The sequence below is a fragment of the Equus quagga genome, chromosome 2, assembly GCF_021613505.1.
Source record: "Equus quagga isolate Etosha38 chromosome 2, UCLA_HA_Equagga_1.0, whole genome shotgun sequence".
In the NCBI taxonomy this organism is placed as follows: Eukaryota; Metazoa; Chordata; class Mammalia; order Perissodactyla; family Equidae; genus Equus; species Equus quagga.
This window is the reverse complement of record NC_060268.1, coordinates 81,794,644-81,807,604: the sequence shown is the minus strand read 5'-3', so window position 1 is coordinate 81,807,604 and position 12,961 is coordinate 81,794,644. Positions and strand designations below refer to the sequence as shown.

Below are 12,961 nucleotides of genomic sequence, written 5' to 3'. Positions count from 1 at the left end.
ATATAAATGCCTATTAAAAATACAACTCTGTGAGACCTTTATATAAACAAGAATAACGTCCTTATTTTGCACTTGATTCCTATTCAGAGGAGGCTGCTTTTATTGGCTTTACTGTAAACACAACTGAATTAAAAATTATTAAAAAAATCACAGTAAAACTTTACACATTTATGTAGTGCTTTTAAATATCAAAGCGTTTTCTTATGTTTTCTTATTTGATCAGGATAATCAATTAGGATAATCATGACTCTTTATTTCACATCTCCTGCACGTGTACTTTCACTTCTCCTGAAGCAAGAAAGAGACAAACACTTTTTCTAAACACATCTACCCAATTTCATGCACTTATTTATTCATTTGACAAATCTGGTCCAGCTTGTCCTGTGGGCCAGCTTCCCTGCCTGCCCCGAGGACCTCAGAGTCCTTTTCCATGGTGACTGCACCACACTGTCAACAGGGTGCCAGGAACTGTGACGTCCTGACTTCCCGACCGCCTAGTTATGTGACCTGGGCAAGTTTCTCCTCTGAGCCTCGTTTCCTCACCTACAGATGGATGGGCACCAGAAAATCCACCTTACAGGGACGGAGGGATTGAATTGGACAGTGTTTGTAAAAGCCCCTAGCAAATGGCCAGTTAATGTACTGGTGTCATTGGACCTGATGACCAATGCTCCACTCTGACTTACTTGTAAAGGTTAGGGTTTAAGCACACTAGGAAGAAAAGACAGCAAAAAGGAAAGAAAAAAAAAAAGACAACAACAACCGTTGAGTACAATCCAACTTAACTAAATGGCCCTCATTCGTTATTACCAAAGGGAATGTGACTGGGCCACGAGGGTGTAATCAGATGGCCCCAGTCAGGAGGACCCCAAGATAAAAAATGAAGACAAGCCATAAGTGATCAAACACAATTAAGATGCTCTGAAACTCAAGCTGAAACCAGTTTAAAAGGACTGTTTTGTCAGCTGCGGCATATCCTCTGACTAGATGTCAACAATTAAACAGCTTTTTTCACTCTAGCATAAAATTTCAAGCAATTAAATAAATTGATTACTGTGCTGGCCACATTCATCTCTGAGGCCTGTTTTTCCTTGGGGCATCCCATACAGTCCCAGAATTTTTGACATATTCAGTGAACTGCTAAAAATTTTGATTAAAAAAAAAAAGAAGTGTTAACGAAGACAGATCTGAGGCAAAAGGTACCTCAAAATAACGCAAACCTCTTCCCCTGAATTAGCAACACTCCTGAAGAAGGTAGCTGAGACGCTTACCATCGGCTGCGCTGAAGTACTCTGGGTTCACAGATGCATACAGCACTCCATTCCCCAGCCTGCTGTTATTTCTGTCAAAAAGGTTAAAGTTTAGGTTAAAAAAAACCCCATCTCCACATGCTTCTGTATATACTTACATCTTCGTTCTATCAGTTTCATTTGCTGCATTTCATTACGTATCAGGAGAAGGGGAGTGGGGGAGCTTACTCCCAGAACAGCTCTCACCCACACTCCTCATTTGGGCCCAGGGGACCAGCAGACATTTGCTAAAGCATCTTTTGGCTTCTTCAGTGGCCTCAGATTAGAGCTTTTTAAAACACATTTGTTTCTTTACTTCATTGGAAAGTGAAAGAGTTATTTGATCAAGAAAGCTAAGACATCGTGTTTGGAAAAGCTCTGCATAAGTAGCAGCGTTTGTGTGATAGACCAACCAATGAGGAGATGAGTTTTCCAATCCATAAAATATTTCCTCATAAATCCTCAAGAAGTTCATCTTAACTCAGGTTCAAATCATCAAAACACTTAGCCACAAAATGTGTCTAAACCTCTCACTGAGTCACTTACCTTTTTCTATGGAAGACGTACAACATTATAACCAACCCTCCCACTATCAACAGGACGGCAACAGGCAGAGCAATGATCAGATGGATGAAATTTTCATATGTCGCTGCAGAAACAAGGGGTAAATGACAAAATGTCACTAGGTAAGCAAGCTGCTCATTTCATTTTTTAATATTCAGCTGGAAGTATGAAAAAAAATCCCTGAAAATTCCTTTACTGCCCTACCATGAACTAGGAATTCTGAAGGTAAACAGTATCAGAAATAACAGCAGAAAAACTGAGTTATTTGAAAAAAGATTAGATAAGTGCAGACTAAGGAGTATACTCAGTTTTATTTTTAAAGTACAGTGAATTCTAAAATAGCAGTTCCAATGATGGGCTCAAGTAAAATAATCTTTACATGTAGTTTAATGACTATTAACGGAAATGCATACAACTAACATAAACGCATATTCTTACAGATATAATGCTCAAGCTGTACTGACCTTTATTTGTCTTCTGACAGTTCCATAGACAATTTAAAAAACAAAAAATAACTGGATGGCCCCCCTTGCCAAAGGTGCTCTGAATTCCTCCCTAACATTAGAGTCTAGTGACAAGTCTGAGACCACAGAGCTCACTACAGCACCTGCTCATCACCATCAACAGTACTCATATGACAGATGCCAGGCTGGACACTGGGGATGCTGATCTACACCCCGGAAAATTCTGCTGCATGCAGGAAATCAATAGGTCCATAAGTAGCACAACAACCTGAAAAGTGGGCTGCACATATTGCAAGGATGCAGAGAGGAAGGGAGAGGAAAGAAGGGAGTCAGGGGAAGCTTTCCAAGTGCAGAGGAATGGTTGGAAATGATACTGGAGAGAAGTCAGGGCCGGCTCCCAAGGGGCCTTGTCCAAGCTAAGCAGTTTGAACCTCATTCGGAAGATTCAAAGGAGCCAGTGAGAGCCCTCAAGCCCTGCAGTGAACTGATCAGATTTGTGTACGGAGAGACAGCTGTGCCGGAGAGCAGACCGGAGGGGCTGGCAGGCGGGAGGAGGAATTGCCATGCAGAGTGCCAGGGGGTAGAAGGGGGCCCGGACATGCTGTGTATGCCCAGCTTAGACTTCATGAAGAAATCACTGCTTCTTTCCTACAAATGAGGAAGACTCACAGAGATGTACTGTCCTCCCCAGGGTCACCCAGGCAAGCTGGTGGGCCAGGGCCCTGGGATTGGAACCCAGGCTTCCTGCACCCACAGTTCATACTTTCCCCCAAAGCAAGCACCCCGGAGGCTCTGAGCTGAGGCAGTCGTGGCGGCAGAAGAGGTTGGATTCAGAGATATTTATGAGGCAGAATCTGCGAGACTTGAGTTTGAATGAGAAATGGGTGGCTGGAGAGCAAGAAAGGTGAGGGATGGCTGTGGGAGGTTCCTGGCCTGGGTGGTGCATAGATTATGGGGCCACTGACTGAGCTCAGGAACAAAAGATGGAGAGATGTTTTGAAAGTAGCAACTGTGATTTTGGTTTTGTGCACGAGGAGTTTGAGGTACCCATGGGACATCCAAGTAGACATGTGTATGTAGAAATGAGTTTGGAACTCAGTGGGTACTAAGTTACATCTATTATAAATCACCCGTCAATGATTCTTTTGCCACTAAAATCTATTATTATTATTATTATTCTTTAAGAACTATAAAGCTATTTTAATTTTTTAAATTAAAGATATTTTTATCAAATAGCTCTCAAAATGATGCAGGCTCCTGCATTTTCTAGTTCTTGAAACTACTCAGAAGTTATCACTGCCTTTGGGAAGGTGGTAGAGGTTTCTTTTTCTCCCCGTGAGGACTAATTCTTACATTTGTACCACTTATACTACTGGTCAGGTTGTACTGTGTTCTTTTTGAGTTTCACATTTCAACAGGGACATGAAGAAACAGGAACACATCCAGAGAAGAACAAAATGAGTAAATGGCTGGAAAATTGGTCTATGAGACTGAGCTACAAGAAAAGGGCAAAAGACGTGAGATTATTTAGTCTGGAGAAGAAAAGTCTGAAGAGTAATTTAACAGTATTCAAGCACACGAAGGGCGCCTGAGAGGAGAGCAGTTGCCAGCAAGCTTCCAGAGCTCCCATCTCCTCTGAGGATTAAACAGGAGGAAATGAGACGCAAGTGCAGCAGGAGAGTGTCGGCCGACAGAAGGAAAGACTTCCGGATGGCAGAGCAGCAGGAAGATCTATGTCCCTGTGGTATATGGCAACTTCTGCTAGAGAGATTCCGTTGGCAACCCAGCAGTCACAGGGTTCAAAATGGGGGAGCAAAGGCAGAGAAGAACCTGTCATCTCCCAAGATAAGCCAAGATAAGCCAATTTCACTGAATCCCAGAGGCCAAGGCTGCTGTTTCAAAACCACAGCCTGATGCCAGACCCCTAAACCTAGGCTCTGTTCCTAAGGGATGGATGTCGAGAGGAGAGGAGAAAAAAACAAGTCATTATGCTGGAGAGCACTCTAGAAATACTGTGAAGGTTCTAGCAGAGGAATGGGTGGCACAGGCTGACCAGTAAGAGTAGTTTAAGTGGACCACATGGAGAATTCAGACTATTTTAGTTGATGGAGTTATCTGCCTAAGCATCTGTTTACCCCTGAAACCTGAACCCAGGCAGGGTGCCAGACCCATAAAATGCAGCCTCAAGGTGTGCGACTCTGTTCACCCCATCCGTCTGTTGATATCTGTCCCTGTTAGGATTTTCAAATACCCTGCACGTCTTTGACTATTAGGCGTTAACCAGGTAGACTGCCGGATCAGTCGAATCTGAATTTAAAAATTCAGACTCCAGATCAGGGTAGCACAGATGTGGACACCAGGAGGGACCAGGGCAGCAGGAACTGCCCACTAGACCCAAAAGTAGCACCACTGAGCAAGGCAGGGCTGTCCTCTCGGGCGGGAGCAGTAAGAAAGAGAGCTATGGCAAATTTGATCCCATTATCTGAACATGAAATAATCTAACAAATCGGGTTTCTAATAAGAAATAGTAGAAACTCAATATAGAAATAATAAAGAATATTTATGTCACCAAATAAAATACTGAATTTTATTGGCCAAACAAGTATAGGGTCCTTGTTGTGATTATACACTTTTACAAAATTCACTTTTAAAATCTGAAATCCTCACATAGAAGGGCCTTCTAAGAATTCTGTCTTGTCGATGGTTTGAGCAAAAACTCACAACGTGGCCCAATCTCTGTGCCAAACGGTGAGCACTGTGTGCTTTCAATGAATGTTAGTGCTTTAAAAGTGCATCTGTATTTCACCAATGGGCAGTGAAGGGGACAATGCCTCAGCCTAGGATGCTGCCATGGAGACTCCTGCCATGGAGCAGGCTAGACCAGATGGCTCCGAGGTTCCTGTCACCCCTTAGGATTCTAAGCCCTGAATCTGAGCGCTAACCAGCATCCCTGAAGAGGCAGGAGGTGGAATGGTCAATTCAGCTCTTTGTGAAATGCTTTGGACATAAACCAAGTAAAGAACAAAGGCCTCTTGCCGATTCCTCAGAAGAGGGGCTCAGACCCTCGCCCTGCCCATCAGATGAGGTAGGGACTCCAAGCAGAGCAGCTCCCCAGCCTGAGCTCCCAGACCCGATGCTCACAGAAGTGCGACCCTTCTGAAAGCTGGCCAACTCTGTTCCAATGAAAATCAGAAAATCAGAGAGCCACGATGACCCAGGCTTCCCCAGTCCTGGCCCAACCTGCTTTCAGTTTTCCCAGCTACTCTCTCACAAGCCTTACTTTTGGCCGGGACATAGAAGAACACAGGATCAGTCCACGACCCATTTCCAGAGAGAGAGGTGGCCTGGATCCGGGCCGTATAGTTCCCAGGGTTGAGCCGGTTAAGCTTGGCCCCTCCATACTTCCTGTACTCCTGTCTGGATACACATTCTCGCTGATCCTGGGGGACATAAAACATACGTGTCAATTTTCCATAAACACAGGAGAAATGGGTGACTCCTTGTGCCCAGTCTCTCACTTCCTACCTAACAGCGATCCCAACTGCAATAAAAGGGAGGGGACCAAGTCTTAAACAGCAGTGCTCCAGAAACTTTAAGCACTTCCAAGTTTTGACCAAATGTGTTTTTTTGATCAAAAAGGGCTCCGGAAAGATTAAAAGTTATTAAGACAAATCCAGTCTATGCTGAAAGATCATTTTCTGCAACGAAAGAGTTTCCTGAGGGTGAGAACAAGCCCAGCTCCTCAGTATTCCTCAAAGAGCATGCAGCTGGTAGACAGACTCAGGTCCTCACTGACTTACCACCTCATTTTTTGGTTTTAAGTTGTGAGCTAACTGCGGGGAGACTTGTGTTGTATTGTAACATATGCTATCAACTGTCATGGAAACGCACCCCGACACGAACCATCCCCCAGCCTCACCTCGATTTGTGATCCATATTTTATTTCATACATTAGAATCAATCCATTGGGATTCTCAGGTTCTGGCCACTTTAAAAAGATGGAATTTTCAGGCCTTGGCTCCCAGGTCACCGGCCCAGGAATGTCATCTGCTCCTTCTGTGCAATAATTGAAACAAGCGGTAAAGTCGTATTTGGGTCCCCAGGGAGGGACACAAACGCTGAGGTAACCTAAGAATACCCTCCCCCAATACACACGTGCGGGACTGGGGGGACCATGGAAACTCTTCATGAGCTGGCTGCTTGCAGACAGCAGAGCTTTTGGAGTCAGAGCAATCTAATGATCTGTAAGCCTCCAGATGCCACAATACCCTCCCCTCCCCTCCGCCTCTCAACAAAAAAGCCTGCTATCAAGTACAGTAGGAAAATCTTGGCAACTTGAGTAACTTATTTCTGGTATTCAGCTTCCACAACGTGAAAAAAGAAACTACGTGATGCCATCAAACTCGAGCAGCATCAAAAAGGTGCTGAGTGAGCAGAAGCAGCAGCACTGAGCCTCCAGGCCGTGACACGGATCCCTCACAGTCTGCATCTGCATACAGCAAGTGCAATGTTTACGCAGGCATGAAGGATGGTCCACAGGCCCAGCCTGTGAGGAAGCTGCTAAGAAGCTGGTGCTGAGAGCGAGCTCTCGCTGCCGACATCAACTTCTCCAGCTGCTAGCTGAGGCTGGGGCTTGCTCTCTTGCTTGTGTTTCTTCAAGCAGTAAGCCAAGTGGCAAGCAAAAGTCACTGCAAGGTACAACCGGGAAAGGCTCTGAGAAATCAGCTGGTCTATGTCTTTCCTGGGAGAGTGAGGAAACTGAGGCCGGGGAGGCTGACAGCTGCCCCGAGGCACCCTGTACGTCAGTGCCAGCACTGCAGCCAGGAGGCCCCTCTCCCAGACTCCAGTCACTTCCGTGCTGTTTCTACCACCTGCTGCCTCCAGTGGGAAAGAGAACAGGGCAGGTCACCCATCCTTAAAGATGGATGGATGGCTGTCTGAGTGGCAGGCGGCTTCTAACTTACAAGGGGAAGCTGAAGACCAAACAAGCAGGACCAAAGGCTATTCCAGGAGGTGACCTTGAGCAGCAATGGTCACTCCAAATCAAGGCAGCTAACTGGGGATTTCACTGAATCTGTGAGAACTCAGGAGGGACTGGGCAAATTTACCTGTGCACAAATGGAGAAAAAGGGCTGTGGGAACGCACGATGTGAACCAGGTAGAAGGAGGAGAGTTGACCCTGAAGTGAGCTACCTGCATTTTTTTTTATGAAAGACCACATTGGCATTCAAGTCTTTTTTTGCTTTTTTAATTTTTTTGAGGAAGATTGACCCTGAACTAAAATCTGTTGCAAATCTTTTTTTTTTTTTTTTTCCTCCCCAAAGCCCCAGTACATAGTTGTATATCCTAGTTGTAATTCCTTCTAGTTCTATGTGGGATGCTGCCTCAGCATGGCTTGATGAGCAGTGATAGGTCCGCATAGAGGATTAGAACTGGTGAACCCCGGGGCTGCGGAAGCTGAGTGCGAGAACTTAACCCCTTGGCCATGGGCAGGACCCAGCTCCCTACTTTTGAGTACTTCGTATGGAGAGACTGGGATGGGGGTGATGTCACTATGAATGGACTCCATTCCCTGAGCTGCTAGTCTACCATGCTGCCTATGAATGACCATTCTTTTTTATTTTTATTTTTTTGAGGAAGATTAGCCCTGAACTAACATCTTCTGCCCATCTTCCTCTTTTTGCTGCTTTATATGTGGGATGCCTGCCACAGCACAGCTTGATGAGCAGTGCACAGGTCTGTGCCGGGAATCTGAACCACTGAACCCTGAGCCACTGAAGCGGAATGTGTGAACTTAACTGCTATGCCACTGGGCCAGCCGCTCATTCTTTAATAAGAAGGACTGAAGATAAGGGTCATTGCCCTGGGTGTCAGACTCCATGTCCATAAAGCATGATCTCCTCCACTAGGCTGTGACTCTGTTGGGAGTGGGGCTAGCTGGATCACACCATACCTGCAGGCATGGTTCTTGCAAAGACGAAGTTGGAGGCACTGCAGCCTAGCTTCTCAGCCTCGTGGTTACAGCTGTGGATGTCAATGCGGTACAAAGTGAATGGCCGGAGGTTAGAAATGACAGTCCTCTCCTTGTTGTCCACTCTGCTCTCAAAGAAAGGGTATTCTGTCTCCAGCTCCTCTGGGTCTGTGACATTGTAGGTGTCTGCCATCGTGGTGTTCCTGCTTCGGCTGGACATGGTAGTGTTGGCAATCTGCATGACATCTCTCCGCTTCCTTTCAGGTCTGCAAGGAAGAAAGAAACTTGGCTCGTGAGGGCTTCTGTCTCTTTTGTCTTTTCTATGGCTTAGGTTAGATTACCAAAAAGAAAAGAAAAGTCTTAACCATGGAATAAAAGGAGCTATTCAGCCCCCTTGGATAAGAATCAACAAACAATATGGGGATTTCCTTCCTCATTATTTATTTTGCTTTCTCTACTCTGTGAACCTCAGAATCATCACACAAACTGCCCCCTGGCTCCCAGAGAGGTTGCTCGATGATACTGAGGAGCACACAAACATCTTGGCCGCCCCTGGCATCCTGGCTGTTTCATCACAGTGTTGGTGCCGTCCGGTCCACAGACATTATGGTTAAGCATTAAATGTAACCAATCTACTGGCCACGCTAAGATTGATTACGGGTGAGGTGAGAGGTGAAGTGTGTGGTGCAGGCCCCAGAGAGAGGGGGCAGATGGGGCTCAAAGGCCTGTGACGGTGGCTTCTTTGAACCCCTGACTCTGGATAAAAAGCAAAGATGCTGGCAGTGAGCACTTGCTTGGACCCCCAGAACCTCCTCTCTGGGGTTCCTGCTGACCCTCCTCCTCCGAGGCCCTAGGGTCTGTATTTTTCACACTCTTGGAGGTCTTTTCCAGCCTGGCCTTGGCCCCCACTCAGCAGTCACCACCTGCGGCCTCCCCGAGGCCCTGCCATGAGAGGGGCAGTGTCACTGTCACGGATTTGAGTAGGGCTCGGAACAATAGCTACAAAAACAGGACAGCAAAGGGGATGCAGAAAGTCACTGAGGGAAGAATGTCTGCACCCAGAGGGCAGATGAGGCAGTCCAAAAAGCTGGAGGGGGGACTCTTCCAGTGGCTGCTTTCATGGGATATGGAAAAAGGGCTTTTTGGCTCCCTCAGAGACTTTAAAAACAGGTTCCTAGCATTTATGGAACCAATAAAACAGAAAATGATAGTAAGCACCCAGACAAAGAAACAGGCACCCTCAGGTGAGCCACAGGAAACGGTGGGACCAGGGTGCTGTTCCTTCCACACTAGGCGATCAGCCAGCATCCCCCATCCTAGGAATAAGCAAAGGGCGGGGAGCAAATGGAACAAATCTCATCTGAGAAAGAAAGGTAAGAGCATGAGGAAATGAGAAAGCCTAGAAAATGAGAATGCTCTTCAGCTCTCACGTAGGGGAGAGAGAAGTTCCCACAGGGAGTCAGGCACCCAGGAAGCCATTCATGCTTCAATGGATACCCAGCAGGCTCCCCGTTGGCCCTCATTCACCCAGAAGTGAAAAACCTGGAAGGGGAAAGGAGAGGGCTTAGGGAAGGGTCCCTGGCTCCCCAGTCTGCCCAGCCCGAAGATTCTCCTGTAGGAAACACCGTCACCACCTTTGTGCAGTGACACACTGGGACCCACCAAAACTATGGACCATTCAACACAGATATGCTCATTCCACCAGGCAGAACCACAAGGTCAGGGTGTGTATTAAAGGCCCCACTGCATTTGCTTTCACAATATTGGGGGAAGAAGGGCTAGGAAATGAGGCTGATAATTCCCCATCCTCACACTCTACAAACGAACCAACCTGCCTGGAAGGGAAGGACACAAGAAACCACACTGATTGCTAGGGAGACCTTTTTTTGATGCCTAGCAGAACTAATTTCCTGCTTTCTTTTCAAAATCAACACAACACACAAAACCAGCACAACATCCACTTGCATCTATAAATAAGAAGTTGCTTGGGTTTAATCCACTGCAAAATAATACTGTGTTAAAACCCCTCCCGCAGCCTCCACCCGCTTACCTGGGATTACACCATTAAGTTCACTTTTGGAGACAGTAAAGCTGCTACTACTGATACCAAGTCAGGGACTGGAGGGAGGGCAGCCACACAGGACATTATCAGGAAGGTACGGGGCAAGCAGAATGGTCCCTCCATGGTTCTTTATAAACAGCCACATTCCCAAATGGTGTGACCAACAGCAAATATTATCACCACTCCCAGCCCAGGATACAACCTACTCCTATGGGAAAACCTTTTACTCATCAACATCTGTTGAAATTTCAGTTATTTAACCCAAACTATGTGATTTAAAATACAAAGGCAGTGGTCAATGAAAGGCACTCACCACCAAATATTGACTCCAGAAAGTAACTTACAAACTCTAGCTTCCATCCTACTTCAAGACATATGGGACACGATGGACAATGTATAACACACTAAATCTGACTTGACTGGTTTTAGCCCCCAAATAAATTGTTCTTAGAATGAATTGAAAGAAATAAAAATCGTCTTTGGAGAATTGAGTTGTAACACAGAAAACCTTCCTTTATGATTCAGTCATTCTGTCACCTGGATACTCCTTTCGTCCGAATTTTGGTGGCAATTGTGTGGCTATCAGATTTATGCATCAGTAGGAGGCATGAAAAAAACCATGAAGTTCTCATAAACTGTGGCCTCTCATCATGGGCAAAATATGGTATCTATGTCCGTCCCATGAAAAGAGAGACTAGAAAGTGGACTTGTCTTAGGGAGAGAATGTCAGCAACGGATGCATGCCTTCGTCAGGGGGAATTTAGCACAGAGGAAACTTCTTTTGAACTCAACAACATGAACACAGTGCATTAATAATATCTGAGTCAACCACAGCTCTGTCTACACATCGCTTGATCTTGTGTTCCACATCTGATGAGAAAAAAAAGGCACTGTCTTATAATACAAACTGAAAGCTAGGGGCCTTTTTAGCAAAACCTTTCCAAAGCCTGGACTCACAGCCTGAACCTCTGGCAGGTCAGTGGGACAAGAAAGCAACGTAGTCAACAGCCTTTGATGGAGAATAAACGGACAACTCCTGCCTAGCCAGTTTGGGGCGCTCTAAATTCACCCTTGCCTGTGTCCACAGGAAGTAACACTGGCGGAGCCTCTGCTGGCAGTGGGGGAATGGACCATGCTGAGAAGCAATGCCACGAAGGAAGGAGCCTTGGTGTGTGGGAAGCAAGGGCCAAGTCCCAAATAGATCCTTAATTAATTAGGATGTTGGAGAAGTCACTGGAGTTCTAGTTTTTAAACATCTTTGAGCTCTTTTCGTCCTCAAACTTTTTGATTCTTGAAACCACACACGATATACAGAACATCTGGACTAACACTTGAACCGAAGCCCTATAATCTGTCAGCAAACGGGAGATGTCACCTCTCGGTTCAGTGGTTTTAACTACTCGAGAGGACAGAAGGGGCAGAAAGCCACTAAGCAACGAACAGCTTCATTCTGAAAAGGAAATAGTGCCTCCAGCTCTAAAAGGTCTGTATTTCCTATTTGGATGATTTTTCAAAGTAGGATGGCTGTCTCTGACTATTACACAAACACCAGGAAGGTCGCTTGATAGAAAAAAAATGTCACTTTAAAAATCATTTGTTTTACAACCTAAAAAAGCCTTTAAGGGCAGAGTGACTATGGAGTAAACAGAAGCTACAGGCTGCTGGCACCTCTCAGGGTCGGGGAGCAAGAAGAACGGTGAGACCATGCTGGGCAGTGGGTGGGCGGCTGGGCACCGTGGGGATCAGGAACCAGTGGCTCGTGGGCACAGTGCTCGTCTGAATCCAACTCCTCTGCCCAGATTTCAGGTGTGAGGTTGTTTCTAAATTCTGCACCATCATCTTTCAGGAAAAAAAGGGAGCTGTGGGCCCCCACTCTGTTTCCCTCTCCTTTCCCAGACATTGCAAGGCTACCCTGCTGAACTTTCCTCTACTTTTTTTTTTTTTACTATTTTTTTATTGTGCTAAAAATTATAAATGAAAAAATATATAACAAAATTTTGCCATGTTAACCATTTTTTAAAAATTTTAACTTTTTTTTTGAGGAAGATTAGCCCTGAGCTAACATCTGCCACCAATCCTCCTCTTTTTGCTGAGGAAGACTGGCCCAGACCTAACATTCGTGCCCATCTTCCTCTACTTTCTATATGGGACGCCTGCCACAGCATGGCTTGACAAGCAGTGTGTAGGTACACACCTGGAATCCGAACTGGTAAACTCCGGGCTGCTAAAGTGGAATGTGTAAACTTAACCACTGCACCACTGGGACAGCCCTGTCATGTTAACTATCTTTAATGTACAATTCAGTGTCATTGATTACATTCATAATGTTGGGCAACCATCACCACTATTTCCAAAATTTTTCATCACCGTAAACTGGAGAAGCCCTATATCCATTAAGGAATAACTCCCCGTTTTTCCCTCCTCCCAGCCCCTGGTACCCTTAATCTACTTTCTGTTGCTATCAATTTGCCTATTCTAGATATTTTATATATACGGAAACATACAATATTTGTCCTTCTTTCACTTAGCATAACGTTTCAAGGCTCATCCATGTTGTAGTCCATGATTCAGAATCTCATTCCTTTTTTTGGCTGACTAATATTCTATGGCA

At 45.5% G+C, this 12,961-nt stretch overlaps 1 protein-coding gene across 2 annotated transcripts in view; it reads right to left on the bottom strand.

Annotated features, from left to right (window-relative positions):
• IGF1R (insulin like growth factor 1 receptor) overlaps positions 1–12,961 on the bottom strand; it is a 291,412-nt gene that overhangs the window by 31,186 nt on the left and 247,265 nt on the right. Inside the window, exons 11-15 of one of the 2 annotated variants that reach the window (XM_046654424.1) lie at positions 8,271–8,554; positions 6,237–6,373; positions 5,598–5,757; positions 1,836–1,938; positions 1,272–1,342 (exon numbers count right to left, since the gene is read on the bottom strand). In XM_046654424.1, coding sequence (XP_046510380.1) covers positions 1,272–1,342; positions 1,836–1,938; positions 5,598–5,757; positions 6,237–6,373; positions 8,271–8,554 — 755 coding nt within the window. The remainder of the gene's footprint in view (positions 1–1,271; positions 1,343–1,835; positions 1,939–5,597; positions 5,758–6,236; positions 6,374–8,270; positions 8,555–12,961) is intronic. The other variant, XM_046654425.1, reaches the window with a different exon arrangement.